Source organism: Hirundo rustica, chromosome 10, assembly GCF_015227805.2.
Source record: "Hirundo rustica isolate bHirRus1 chromosome 10, bHirRus1.pri.v3, whole genome shotgun sequence".
Classification (NCBI taxonomy): Eukaryota; Metazoa; Chordata; class Aves; order Passeriformes; family Hirundinidae; genus Hirundo; species Hirundo rustica.
Window position 1 is genome coordinate 407,186 of NC_053459.1, and position 15,717 is coordinate 422,902.

Sequence of the window (15,717 nt, forward strand, 5' to 3'; positions counted from 1 at the left end):
GTAATTTTTGCCATGTACTGTCTGCAGAGCCCTGTCCCACAGGAAAGGTGGGGGAAGAGGAACAGCAGCTGGGTGCAGCTCCATTCCCAGGCTTTTCTTAGAAAACAAACAACAGGGAATTGGAGGGTTAGTCACTACAGAATAAACTGTTCTGAAGGTGAGATTTCCAGAGGTGTGTTAGTGTCTAAATATGCAAATAATCAACTTAATGTACTCCTGAAAGTCTAGCCCAGCTTCTTTTCATAATGAGTAGGATCCTAACTTGTTTTATGACATGGTTTTAAAATATCCCGCACTTTTTAAAATAGACCACTCTGGGTATACAGTTAGAAGGCAGCATCATTTTACTACATTATAGTGACAATTTCTTACTGCCTTGTCTTCAAAACCATGCAAGTTCCTTCTTGGCCCATTATTCACATATGTTTTATTTTCAGTTTCTTTTAGTTTACTCTACCATATAGGCAAGTGGAGCGTGAGGAAGAGATAAAGTAGCAAGGTTTATGAGGTCCCTTCATGACAAAACTTACAACAGTATCACCATGAAAATATAAATTTATCTTCAGGGAAGTCTGGGTACACAACCCATAACAAACTTTATTTATACTTTAATCTTACTTTCTTTTTCAGCTATAAACAACAGCTGAAAATATACTGTGGAAATCAATTGACAACAGCCGAATGAAAGGAAATTAATCAAGTAACCTAGAAAAATATTTTCTGTCTCTAGTTTCCATCATGTAGGAGTTTTTCGAAGTAGTTAGCAAGGTTCATGGCCAAGTTACAAGAGTCACACACAAATTTCATTTATTGAGAGAACACTGGTTCTCTCTCATTGTAAGGACACAGAAGCTGACTGCACTCAATTTTCAAAACCAAGATACTTTCCAAAAACTTTGCAGTATCATTAATTGAGATGCTTAGTACAGAGTTAGGAAATACAAGTCCATTTTCAGCACTCAGAACAGCCTTATCTGAGGTGATATCAGTTACTCCTTGTCTTAGGTTACAATGCAAGATGTAACCAAAGTATGTACTCTATTATCATCGGTTAAAACCAGATGGGCAGTGTTTCTTCATCTCTTCCATTCCTCATAACTCTGAGGGGTGGGGAGGGGATATCTTCTGTCAATAAGCCAACTGTTAAAACCAGGTGGGGCAGTGTTCTTTATCTCTTCCATGACCCATCCTCCCTCTGGGGAATATCTTCTGTTAATGGGCCATTAAGGCTCACTGCATGACTGATAAAATTACATCATCCCACTGGGAGATGCTCCACCCAGAGGGAAGAGCCAAGGATTCCTACCTGGATAAAATCTGAGATTCAGAACACCAGAGGCAGCCTGTATCCACTGGATTCCCACTGGACCCATCTCACCACCACTGGACCTTCAGAGGGAAACTACACCCTTCTACAGGATCATTGCTTCAACAGAACCACATCTGTCACTCCACAAGGACTAAAGCCACCATTTAATTGGACTGCTACTAACACCCTGACTAACCGGGTGTCAGGTTGTATTCTGACTCTGTCAGTGGGAGGTTTTTTTGTTTATTTTTGTGGGGTTTTTTACTACTGCATTTTTATTTTAATTTTCCTAGTAAATAACTGTTATTCCTATTCCTATATCTTTGCCCCTTAACTTCGAAATTATAATAACTCAGAGGGAGGGGGTTTACATTTTCCATTTCAGGGGAGGCTCTTGCCTTATTTAGTAGACACCCGTCTTTCCAAACCAAGGTACCCTTGACTTGCAGTCTTCAATACGATTTAATTTCAATTTGTTTTGAGACATTAAGATTTCATATCGAGTACAGCACAAACTGATTCCAGAGTGTTTAGTGTAAATGCAAAGTGAGTGCTATGACCACCACAGGCTTTCTTATCATACTCATCTGGTAAACACGATGAAGATTTCATTTTTATATGCATTTAGAAGGTGAATTTTAAAAGTAAACATTCCTATAGCTACATTTTCAATAGCATAATTTGGACTCAAAGATAAGAAACTTGCTTTGAAAAAATAGTACTTTGCTGAAGTCTGTCTTCTTTCATCCAAATGATCCTTATCCTGCCTAGAATTAATAAATCTATGAAAGGCAACTCTTATCTCTCTAATAATAATTTTCTTGCAAATATACTTTTAATAATAAGATTAAATTAGATACAGCACAGCAGATGAAAGAAAAGGTCTGCAGATTGCATTCACAATATAATGGAAGTGCCTTTCTGTGTGTCAGCATATTCTTTACTGAAAAGGTTTCCATCACTTCCATTATGCTGATAAAGCAGATTTTATAGAAATGACAAATGGAAAACTTTTAGGGAACTATATACAATGTCATGTTTCTCTCCACTGCCAAAGTACATAAACCTCCACTTAACATTTAAAGTGGCTCAATTAAAAACTAAAACTAGTGCATAAAATGACTTGACAAAGTTAACTCATTTCTCACTTTATGTGGATCCTAATTAGAGTTGTAACAGCTGCAAGTTGCAGTGTAACTGCAAGAGATTTTAGACAGACTGTGGACAGCTGGTCTGGGATCTAGGTGGTTCCCTGTGGTATCTAGAGAGGTGGGGGAGGAGGGATCTGGGATCTGAGATGGATCTGGGTGTGGTCTAAAGAGCTGAAGAAGAGGGATCTGGGATCTGCATGGTTGCTTGTACTGTCTAAAGGGCTGAGAAGGAGGGATCTGGAAGGTTCCCTATGCTGTCTAAAGGGGCTGAGGAGCAGGGATCTGGGATGAGAGTGGTTTCCTGTGCTGTCTAGAGGGGCTGAGGAGGAGGCAGGGTTCCAGATGACCTTGGGCAGCACAAGGGAAGTACCTGGTCAAGCTTCCAGTGGAACTCAGCGGGGCGGAAGGTGTCAGCATGGTCAAAGTCCTTGCGCAGCAGGAACACGAGGCGGCAGTTGTGCACGTACAGTGCATAGTGGTGCCGGTTCATCTCTGTGGAGGACACACCAGCTCAGCACCACAGCCACATCAGAGAAACCCCAAAGAACTGAGCTTTCTCATGGATCATTATGGCTCTTCTTGAATTATGCCATATCAGCTTTGTTCATGGAATCATCCTGTCCCAGCTAATAAATAAAATCCAAATGCGTATTTCATCAAACTAATTTCAGTGAAGAATTAGAACTGTTTCTCCCAATCTAAATAATTTTTAAAAATAAACATAATTTACTTATCAATCAATTCCTGTGAAATCTCTAGCTGTGTTATCCCAGCTGTGTTTGAAATTCAGGTAAGTCATCAGGCCCCTCAATAAGCTCCGAAGTCAGATGGAATGGCACCATCTGAGATTAGTGTTTTCTCAGACCAAATTAAGTGAGGAGAGATGGCAACACTCTACTGCTGTTAATTTTCCCTTTGCATAACATTTTTTCCATACACAGACTCACCTGTCTTGTCAGAGTTGCAGAGAATAGTCTCCTTCTCTGCTCTTAATCCAGGACTAGGTCCATGTTTCATCCACAGAGTGATGGTGAATTGATCAGTTAAATTTTTTGGGACTATTCCATCTGGGATTTTGGCTCCTTGCTTTCCATCAAATTTAAAAATCATGTCATTGCTATCCATGAGGAGCCCAGCTGTCCAGTTGGTTGTTGTACTAGGGGATGGTAACAGGTCAATGGCACCAGAGGAAGCTCCTGGAAATAACGTAATGAGAGACCAATTAAAAAGCTGTGAAGATTAATTTAATATAGGCCAGGGTTCTGATTCACACTCTTTAGGCTATTTTACTAACCCAAATGGTCCTACCAGCCTCAATGCCAAATCACTGAAACATTCTAAAATACTCACCATCGTAAACCAGCAAGAGTTTTCTAGATTAAATGTACTGCACAGAAAACCATAGACAATAATGTAAAGTTATCTTTCTCAGAAATGTTCATTATTTTCTGAAATTCATTAATAATATTTCTTCAGCTATTTCAAGATCTGCTAAGAGTTAAAACATTTTTTCTGCATTTATCTTCCCTCCCTGACAGTAGGAAGGTATATGGGGTTGGTGCTGTAAAGTGCAGCACAGAGGGGATGAATGCAGGACAGACTCCACAGTGTCCAGCAGCCAGCCATGGATATCCTCAGTAATGCGGGGAGGAATGTCCATTCACAGGGGCGATTGACTCCAACCAGAAATCACTCCAGTGCTGGTTTCTGGTACATATTTGATGGTTGGAGCTCTGTATGTTCTTTAATAATAGACTGAAATGGAAAACACCATGATGCCAAGATCTGATAAAATAGCAGAGTCCTTCACAGCTCTGTGTTTGCTTACAGCTTAGTAACTGCCAGGCATTATGAAAACCATGCAAGGAGTTACCCAGAACATTTACCTACTAGTAAAAGACAGCCATTAGCAGGAAATACAATTCCAAGAGTAAAAAGCACAAACAATCCTCGTCTTCCTGTGGCTGCTTTGTCAAGTAGCAATATGGTGAGCAAACTGTGATGCCATTAAAAATCCCCTGCTAAGATGTTCTGCCATCCTTCATGTACCAAGAAGAGATGAAGCATCCCAAATCTCTGCATCAGTGCAAAAATTTTAATCCAAAAGTGTATAGAATTGTTTAATACAGGCTTTTGAAAAAAGCTACTATAGTTATGATTTAGAAATAGTCACCTTATTCTGTAACTGAATGTCTTGGATTCTTCTCCAAAATTTATTACTGCAAAATGAGGCTATTTTGAAGTGATATTTTCAATACCAAACCTAACACCTTCATGTTCATAGTTTGAACATGGAGACAAAGGGTATTTGTTTTACAATTCTGGATAATACAGGACATTGCATTTATGTAACCAGCACCAAGCTCAACAGGTTCTACTTTTTCTCCCATATTTGTATGGAGATTTATGGCTAAGTTTGGAATCTCATCCTGTTAGTGTTTTAATCCTGCCCTGAGAAAAACCATTGGATTATGTGCTTGGGAGATTCGGCTGGAATAAATCATGCTTTTCCTATCCTAATAAATACAGCCAGAGTCCCAGGCTGCTCAGCCATGTACAGACTTGGAGCAATGCAAAGATCTCTCTGGAGGTGCCTCCAGAACAGCCTTATCACTGGATCAGTGCTCCTCCAAAATGTAGCGCCTAATGCCATTTTCTCTTAAACTTCTTCCAGAACAATGCAGGAACTGCTGCATGAAGCTCAGCTTTGGGCTGAGACCCTGAGGCACCTCTTGCATATAAAAGTGTTTATTTTCACAAGTGATTTATGCACCCACCTCCTCTCCCAGTCCTGCACATTTGGACTCCAAACCTTGTGCCAGGATAAGCACACAGTGATGCTGCTCACTGAGCTGGACCAGACTGCTGGCTTAGCTGAAAACTAAGTAACATCCAGCCCAAGTTGTCCTTTGTGATCAGATCAACAACTTTGAGCCTCTTGCAATGCTACACCACCCAGGATAACAGAGGACAGGATCCTAGCTGGAGCAGAGCCTTGAGTGCGATGCCCAGTCTCAGTTTCCCATCTGCCACATGTGAGAATTAGCAATCCCATTATTTTCTATTTAATCTACATTTAGAGGGAAAGGAGACGGCACCAGAGCCATCTTTCCACTATATTTTAGGCTCCTTAACCTATGTTTATTTTAGTGTGATTTATTCTGATGTTTTCTAGCAAAAATGGTGTCTTTTACACAGTCTATACTTTTTATTACTGTCAGATGACAAGGTGAAAGAATGCTTACTAAAATGCTTTGAGGCACAACACTAATAATTCCTTGACTTTAAAATGACTCAAGTATAATTTAATCATTTAAGCTGTCCACCTTGACTGTCCAAGGGAGTGCAAATCTCTGGGTTATTGAAAAGCAGACTTGAACCTTCCATCATATAAAAAATGAATTTTAATTCACCCTCCTTGGCATCTGCCTTCTCCAGATTTCCAACAGACAAATGAAGAAATGAGCACAGAATTTATAAACTGGATCTTTAATTATAGAGAGAGAGCCTTGCATTTTACATGGTGCAGAGCTGTCTGAGTGCTCAGTTCTGTATACTCTGCAATCACACAGTGCTTCACTGTACAAAAAAAAAATCAGGGTTTTCTTCCTTTTCAAAGGATTTTATCATCCAACCATTAGTTACAACAAGGCAATTTCTGGGAGAAAACTGATTTCCAGAAATAATTTAACCTGCTTTCTTAAGAGTTCTCTCTACATTAAGGACGTTAATATATACTAAATAGCAAAGTGCAGGCCAGGCTAAATGCAATTCTCATGTAAAGCACATTGTCACTTACAACCTTTTTATCAAAATCCTATTACAAGTTTCTACCATGTCTGCTCTCTATGAAGATACAGACAACCTGGATGGAAAAAAAAAAAAAAAAAAAAAAGTTCTTTCAGCAGTCAGAATTTTCCCTCTATTTACACACATTCTTACACCCTTACCTGTTTTCTCAAGTGCTTTTCTTCACGGATGTGCTGAGCCAGAGCTGAAGTTCAGCAGTGACGCCTGTCCACTGCTCAGAGCTGCCTGCAGCCACCAAAATGGCCCTGGCAGACCCAAGAAATGCCTGTAATTCTCTTTTCTACTCCAGTGTCAGCAGGTGAGGCAGTCAAGCCACACTCTGCAAACTGAACCCCTTAGGATTTGCACAACCTTCCTCAACTAGGGACTTTTACACCAGCTGAAGGTACCTCCTTTCAGCCCCACACTTGAAATGATAATATAGTTGGATGTAGCTGATATTAGTGTTCGATTTCAAGGTAATAATTTTGTGATTTAGGTCTTTTCAGTAGTGATCTGCACTGAGTGACTGTGCCATTTGCAGTTCAGGTCTGTAACAACACAAAGCAATGTTCTTTTTTTGGCTGCCAATACAATTTCTTAGAGGAGGCAAAAGTATTTGACTTTAGCTACAACATATTTATTTTTATTAAAATTCTAGTGTTTTATGAAATCAAGCCTAGCTTAGCCTCTCAGAATTAATGTCATTACCACAATTAAGATGCCTATTGGGGCAGATGGATTTTCATCTGATATTCTAGGCAGTTGGATAAAGACACAGAATTGAAGTCATGATTGGTTTTTGTGATCTTAACTAAGTAATTTTGGAGCTGAAAACATTCAGATTTTATGACAATGCTACTACTCACCTTTACCTCCCTTTCTCCATCTCCACTAATAACTGATAATTGCAACTGCCATCTATTTTTCCCTGGAAATTGCTTCTCCATTTTTAAAAATTTAGTAACACTGGATGAAATTTTTCATTTATAAAAAATATTTCTTAAAGGTTAGTATATTGATCTTAACATATCTGCAGCACTGCTGAGTGGTTATCAGAGCAAAGGAGAGCCCTACATCGTAACAGCCCAAAACAAAATCCACACATTTAAATGGAAAAAATTGCACAATTGCTACTGTAGCTCAGACAGAAGCCAGGCAAAGAGATGGAAAAGATGAGAACTGATGTCTACACCATCAGGGCTTCAGAGGAGGACTCTAAAGACAGGATATTAAAACAGGAGAGACATCTGATCTCGAAAGATAAAGGAATTATTGCATGGCCATTGCTTTGCCAGATACAGAATCCTAAAGTCTGAAAAAAGTACAGCAGTATCTTCAAGTATTTAACCTGCCTTTCAAAATTGACTTCTGCATTTTGCACAAAGTTATCAAAAAGCACAAAAAGGGAGGAAAAGTTAGGAAATATTTCTCCACCAGGTCAGTTCTTATCTGAAATTCATGTTTCTTAAATATTTTTGCTCAAATGGTTGCCCAGATTATACTTTTGCTTTTTGTTTGTCCTCTGGCATAGCACTGAGCAGCAGAACAGAAAGTTGAGACAGGAGGACCGAAACACAACAGGGAGATTCAATTCCCTTCAAGTCCTATGGTCTTCCTCTGATGACAAATCTACACTGGAAATATCACTACACTGTCACACCAGTATTTGTAGCAGAGGAAAGAAAGAAGGAGAAAGAGGTGGAATGAGGAAGAAGAAGAGAATAGGAGCAAGAGAGAAAAAAAATTTAAAAAGGCAGGGAGATAGTATGAAATAGGGTGAAAACAAATGGAAAAGAAAAATGGAGCAGCTGTCAAATATCACCACTCTCTCTATTTTCATTGCTGCAATCCAAAGTGAGCCAGCTGAGCTAATTCCAAGTGCTGCATGCTTATTGGTCAAAAGGAACTGATGCCTTGTCTGCAAAACCATTATTATGTCAACTGAAATCCATACTCATACCACATAATTTCTGCAGAGATTTTTCGGAGTAGGTTTCACGATCACAGCCCTTTCCGATATAATTGGTCTGCAGTTCAGTGGTGGTGTGGATTGAGGACACTGGTCCATCACACGTTTCTAGGTGGATGCTGGGAAACAAGGGTATGCTGCCAGAGCCAGGCCTGTATTCAATCCGTTTGTTCCAGTCTGGAAAAACAAACAAATAAAAACCAACAAGATCCAATGGTGAGTAAAAAAGGGAAAGGAGCTATGTAATTTCAAATGATATACTGTTCTCAAAGGTCACTGTCTAAGGCAAAAATAAGCATTTCTAAACTTGGCATCAATAAGCTGCTGTCCTAAAAAAACTGGATTTTGGCCCTGTTTCTCTAAGAGTGTCAGGCTCACTTAAGTAACACTGATGCTGATTGAGTCACACAAGCAGGGGCTACACACATTTCCTGACAAGAAGTGCTAATTGGTGTCAGTCTGGAGCTGCAGTGCCCACATTCCCATGACAGACTACAAGCCAGCTTTGCAGGGAGGAGGTATCTTCTGCTGCACCCAATTTGGTCAATTTTCACAGTGTTTTGAGAAGAACAAAATACCTCCAAGGACCAGGCTACACACGTCAGTCTAATATAACACCTCTGTAGTGCCACTTCTTGTCTTTGAATATCTTCCTAATTTTGTGAAGCACTAATGACAGGAAATTTCAGCTGAAAGGATGACATGCTTCCAGCCAGATCTGATGAATCCATGCTTATACAGATGCCTCACAGCCCACAACATTTAAACAATTGCCTGCCTCAGGCAGCCACCTGTTTGTGCCGCACGTGCCCCCCTGTGCTGCTCAACTGAAGCATTTAATGTCTGAAATCCAATTAATTATGGTGTTTGCAACACGCTTCAGAGAAAACCCAAACAAGCAGCAGTAATTGCAAACATGTATTTTAGCTGTCTTTATGGCTCATATTCTCATTGAGTCACAGAATGGCTGGAGTTAAAAGGGATCCTCTAAGATCACTTAGTCCACCCCTCCTGCCGTGGGCAGAGATACCTGCTACTAAACTAGGTTTCTCAAAGTCCCATCCAACCTGATCTCAGACAGCTTGAGGGATAGGGCAGCCACAGTTTCTCTGGGCAACCTGTGCCATGATTCAGCATCCTTATAGGAAAACAAAATTCTTTTTCTTATCCAATCTAAATCCAACTTAAAGCTGTTGCCTCTTGTCACTACAAACCTCAGTAAAATCTTTCTATCCATCTTTCTTGTAAGTCCCCTTCAAGCACTGAAAGGCCTCAGCAAGATCTCTGTGGAGCCTTCTCCACAGTGGAATACCCCAACTCTCAGTTGGCCCTTAAAGGAGAGATGCTCTAGCCTTCTGGCTTTTATCATGGTTCTTGACCTCATTGCTGTAACAAGTTTAAATCTTTCTAGGTGACAGAAGACTTCATAAATGGAAAAGTTCTAGGTCCTGGCAGTCAACCAAATCCCTGAAAGCAAATGGACAGAGATTCATTCTAAACATCAGTGGAAGGAAAACTAATAGTGGATACAAATATGTATGTGCATTTAGTAGTGAAGGAGTTTGTGTTTTTCAACAGATTTCATTTCAGAAAGCTTGAAAAAAGGTGCTCTCTCCCCTGGTCTCAAACTGCATCAAACATTTACAAGAAAGTCTGAACATCCATGCAAAGGCTTTGAAGTGTGAGGCAGTCATTAGTCGAGAGTCCAGGCAAAGATGCTACAGCCACTGGTCTGCATTTCAGAATTCTCAGATCTTCTTCCTGACATAACCCAATTGGTTTCATACAGCATTTTGTTAACAAGAGGAAGATGAGACTTCCTGGAACATGCTGAAAGCATGTTTAATATCTCTTTTTACCAAAATCTTTAAGACTTGTACATGATCACTAAGACAACCCTGACTGCAGACATATAACTGAGTTGCTATTTCAGTTGTAATTTTCAGGTAATTCACTCCATTTGTTCCATATTCAATTAGATTTGTTCTACAATATTGCATAATTTCTCTGCCATTGTCCATTTAAACAGTTCCATTAGAATTTCAAGTACCATGTATAGGACATTGTTACAATAATAGGTTTCTGTTCCCTCTCCATTGCAGAAATTTGAGGTTAACACTTTTCCAATTGAACAAGAGCACCAAATTCTTTCAGGTACTTCAGGTAAAAGTAAAATAATTTGCTGGTTTTATACAAACAAATAATATATGAAGTACTGATTTTTATAATCTCTTATTCACCAGTTCAGGCATTGTATTCCTCTACCCAAAAAGGAAACTAAGTCTTATATAAATCTGAAACCTTTCTGACTATTTCAGCCACTTTCTGTCACATTTTCATTTCTCAGCTATACCAAATGAACCAGTACACATATAAAATATCCATTAGTGGATGTGAGATGTGACTGAATTATGAACTGCAAGGTACCTGCAGCTGCACACTCACCTCTAGCTATACAAGGAGTGTCCTTATAAAACCCACACCATATAAAATGCCACTGCTCTGAATGAAGAATGATGGGAGCTCTCTGTTTCTGCCACAAGAACTGGAAAAGGTGTTTTGTTTCACAGTATTACCTTTCAGCTTGGCAGAAGTGGGAATTTGTATCCAGAGATCATAAACCCTGTACCTCCTAAATCACTTGCATTTATCTCAGCTCTAAATTGTAAAACATCAACTAGACTTGAGCCAGTGTCCTTGTACCTTGATCCACTGCATCACCACAGATCAATCCTCATCCTAAACTGCACCAGCATTCCTTTCACTGACTTAGTGCAGATTAAGGAATCCCACCAAGAAGTCCCTCTCCATGCCAAAGGCATTTCCAGACAGGCGTGAGGCAATACTGGAGCAGGTTACAATCCTGTGATGGCAGAACCATCCCTAAAAGCAGCAACAGCTCTGATAAAAAGCAACTAGCTTATTTCTAAAGAACCTGTCCCCAAGGACTTCAGCTCCCAGAGGTGTGAAGCTGAGGCCAGCACCCTCTGCATCTCGTCACCAGTGCAGGCAGCAATGCTGGGAAGTGCAGAGTTGGAACAAGCAACAATAAGTGGTAGCAACAGTACAAAATAATTATTGAGTGAGTAATCCAAGTCCTTAATTTAATTTTGAATGGGGTGAATATAATTATTTTGCCTCCCAGAATAATATCCCACATAGGACTTAATCAAAAGATCAGCACCTTCCCTTCAGAAATGTGGCACTTTTTTGTTTCCTCTGGAGTGATTCAGAGGAAAAGTCTTATGTAACCCGAGTCTGCAAAAGCCCCTAAATTTAGGTATTTTCTAAATACCTAAATTTTAGATATGTTCAGATACATAATCCCACCTGAACTGGCAAGATGCACTTAGGTTAGCTAAACCCAACCAACACAGCTCCTCCTTTGACACATACCTGGCACAAGTCCTGCTGTAACACCACCTTATACTGCAAACTTAGGAATGTAAACGGTGTAAGGGTAGAAGACTAATCCCAGGGAGAAAGTCTGAAAAAAACCTAGCACTGTTTAGTCTTGCAGCCTCTGTTTGGATTTTGTAATTCAACAGGCTTTTACTTGCCACTTGTGGCATAAAGCAGCTCCAGACCATGCAAGACAGCCCCGGCTGAGTTATCCCTACAATACAGCCTTGGAGTGTAAATATCACTATGTCAAGCTCATAGTTCAGATTTCATCAATTATAAAGCAGCTATGTAAACACGGATCTTGATCACTGAGATACTGAATCTATCCCAAGATCAAAATGGATCAAACTACAGTGACAGTTTGAGCCTTTAAAAGAAAATCCCAATGCACTAAACAAATTTTCCTTTAAACAGATATTGTAAAGACTTTCCTTGATCTCTAAACTTAAGGTTTTTTGTACTGTCTTTGTGATCCATGCTTTATATTTCAATTAACTTCTAATGCTAGATTACACTAAGAAGTATTTAATCTGATTTTTTTTTCCTTGAAGGAGATAATACAGAGGAGGTATGATGTAATTCATGTCTCCTACATGTGTGGCCATAAACTTTGGTTCCATTTCACAGTGTTAAAAATGATGGTGATCTAATTAAAGATAATTGTGACACAATGAAATGCAGAACTTTTCTCCCATTGCACTAAAGATGTGCATCTTGGCAGCTAAATGTAAGATAAAATTTATGTGCTGCCATTAATGAGACTCTGCAGCATCCCTATGTAATTGCTGGAACTGAAGGTTCCCAGAGCAGTATAATTGGTATCTCTTCTGTTTCCTCTGCAGCATCCTTACATCTGTGCTGTTTATGTAGACAAGAGACTTGGATAAAGGTTACTCTGGTGCCTATTTTATGTGAAACAAGATGAGTGACTTGTTAAGGAAATGATAATCAGGTCTGACTCAGTTAAAGAGTTTCCACAGCAAAGAGAAAACTCTAATGTCCAAAGCTCTGCTGGTTTGCTAAGAGATTTGGGTGCACATCTCAAAGCATAAACAAACATTCATATACTCCTTTTCTTTGTGTAGCATGTTGGTAGTTTTAAAAAGACAAAAAAAGGAGACAGAAATTTGTGCTTAGTACAGGATGGTGGAAAGGCTGCTGCTGCAGGAGCTGGTGAACCCAATGGAGTAACTGTTGTGCCTGGACTACTGACAATGAATATTCCATCAAGTGATAAAGTTCCCAGATCTAGTGGTGCTTAATTAGTGAAATAAACATATAAGAATCTAAAATCCACAAAACAGCACAGGTTAAGCTATTATTTGTTGTGAGATTGCATTTGAATAATGTATTTCTCAGAGTGTCAGAGCCCCAGGGGCACTAACAACCCCTAATGAACCTTCACATGCTTCACCTGGGCCTCCATTTTCACCCCACTCCCCCATGGGCATGGAGCTCTGTTTAAGCTCAGCCCCATCAGGCTGGGCTGGAGGTGTTGGTCTGGCTCAGCCATAGCATCCCTGAATGCAGGACCCAGTTCAGGGTTGCTGCTCTGGCTTGACAGATCCTCAGCACTGTGGACCTGCTCAAGGACCTGATCCCAACCCTCATCCATGGTTCCCCCTCCTGGGACCTGCCTCCTCCCCAGGAGAGGGGGTCTAGCATCTTGGCTGAGCCTGGACCCCCTTCTCTGGGTCTGCCCTGCTTCCCCCAGCAGGGTCAGGGCTTGGCCCTGGGTGATAAATACATCACCCCACCCTGCCAGCTCTGTTATTACAATTGGCTCTCTTCTTGCTTTCCTTTAGGAAATAACCTTCTTCTTGCCAGGTTTAGGTTGGTCACAGGCTTCTAATGTCTCTGCTGGAGAGTCTGCAAAGTGTTTCTCAGGTTCTAAAGACAGACTCTGAAGCACGGCATGGGGGCATCACCCAAATCAATGAATTGAGTGTCATATCTCATGTGGAAAGTCTTCAATTTTTTCAGCCCAAGGTCTAAGAACTTTTACACACTGAGAAAAAAAATCTTAAGGAAAAGCTTCAAGTCTAACTGGATATCCCATAGTGCTTTAACTTTTTGTCAGAGGAAATGTTAATGGAACGATGCTGTCAGCTGCGTCTCAGAGATAAGAAACTTCTCAGTGAAATTATATTTACGCCAGTAAACCTCAGTAGGATCCTGCAGTGAAAATTCAAGAAAGAAAAGACTGCTTTGTAGTTGCAAATGCAGAAATATGAACAAAGGAATTATCTTCCACAGAGTTATAGGGAAATAAAAATCTAGTTAAATAGGTCTAAAATGACTGGGGTTTTTGTATCACTTAAGACAGAAAAGACTGGCTTCAGTATTTCAGTCATTACAGATAAGCAGAACAGCCTGCAGAGAGGGCAGTAATGGGTTACTCTGTAAACGTGAACTACATGGTACACAGGGAACTGATGTGATAATGATCCCTGTGAGTCTGGTGTAGGAGTGTTATTTGATATTTCCATTTGCAGTCCTGCCACAAGACCAGGACTGTGTTAGTTACTGCTGCCAGTGAAGGGAAAGGAAGGCAGTACTACGCTAGAAGTCAATCTAGAAAGAGGATATCCTAAGATAAGATGACCTTGAGAAGTGGTGTTACAGAAATAGTGCTTTGTAGTGATTCAAAGTGCTCAGGAACTTCAGCACACTGCTGAGAAGCCACTGAAAAATGACAAATGGATAAAGAACTGATTCCATTAAGACAAAAACAGCATTTCCACAGGCCACCAGTCTGATATGGCCAGGCAAAAGCAAGGCAGCCTTAGAATATATAAAGCACTGTTTTCAGTAAGAGACCATGGTAAAAAGAAACATGAAAGGACCTGGACTGCTCAGGGAAGATTCAGCTGTAAGGCAGACACAGAAATTACTAAAGAGAGCATATCTGAAAAATTAGATTGGAACAGGTATTATTGCTTTCTCTGAATATGTCTGGTAGTCAAAGCAAAGTAAAAACAATGTAGATACAAGTAAAAAAAACAAGTATGAACTTATGTAAATTTTAAGCGCAAAACTTGGTAGTATTCAGGAGTTCAGTTAATTTTCAAATGTCTGGAGTGGTGATTTAGAATGGGTATTTTACTAAAATGGTGCCATTCTAGTTAACAGCTGAATGTAAGTATTTCATCCTGATTACCCTGGGTGAAGGATGTGTGCATGCACAGCAGTGCCAAGCCTAGACTGGCATAAAGACTCCCTGCTTCACAATAAATCTCATTTATAAAAATATGGGTGAATATCTTTACAGCTGAGACAACACAAGGATGGTGTTTTGAGCTGCTAGGTGTGTGCACAACAGTAATAAAAATTTATTTATGTATAGTGCAGAAAATACTTGGCCATTTAAAATTGCTCTGGAAGACTAAGAATATTATCCTCATCAGCAAGGTTTCTGCACTTGAACAGCCTCCTCCAAATAATCAATTGTCTTAGTAATAATTTTCCTCCTTGTTAAAAGCACTGGCATTATGAAAGCCAATATGGTTTTGGTTTTCCTCAGTAATTGGGTCTTACTAGAAAGCCCCCATGAAAACCATCCTGAAGTCATGCAGCAGCTACTGCAAACAGCATCTTTGAGGAATGTTGACTTCAGAAGTGATGTGAGATCACTCTCCTATCGAAATGGAAGGTCCTGCCCTTCTCTGTACAAAAGAAGGACTTTATTTCAGCAGGAAGAGCAAGCTGATCTGACTGCACATGGCCCCTGAATGACTATTCACCCTTAAAGAGGTGGTAGGAATGTGTATTTAGCTGGTAACAAGAGACCAGGTAACCTTAGTGAGCCCAACATGCCTTAGCAAAAAAAATTACATGCACTACCTTTGATACAATAACCACCTTAATTAAATATTTTATAATCTATTAGGTGAATAAAAAAAGAGAAACTTTTATTTTTGTCTTGGTTTTGAAAGACAGTTGTCTGCCAAGGAAAAGCTAGAGCCTCCCTTGGAATGGAGAATGTTCCGTCCAAATTATTATAATTTTCCAACTAGTGGCTTTCAGGCAAAGATATGGGAATAGGAGTAACAGGTCTTTACCAGGAATACTAAAAAAAAAAAAAAAAAAAA

At 39.9% G+C, this 15,717-nt stretch overlaps 1 protein-coding gene across 3 annotated transcripts in view; it reads right to left on the reverse strand.

Annotated features, from left to right (window-relative positions):
• CLSTN2 (calsyntenin 2) overlaps positions 1-15,717 on the reverse strand; it is a 378,177-nt gene that overhangs the window by 62,444 nt on the left and 300,016 nt on the right. For all 3 annotated transcript variants that reach the window (XM_058421872.1, XM_040073986.2, XM_040073987.2), the window contains exons 6-8: positions 8,213-8,398; positions 3,408-3,656; positions 2,831-2,952 (exon numbers count right to left, since the gene is read on the reverse strand). In XM_058421872.1, coding sequence (XP_058277855.1) covers positions 2,831-2,952; positions 3,408-3,656; positions 8,213-8,398 — 557 coding nt within the window. The remainder of the gene's footprint in view (positions 1-2,830; positions 2,953-3,407; positions 3,657-8,212; positions 8,399-15,717) is intronic.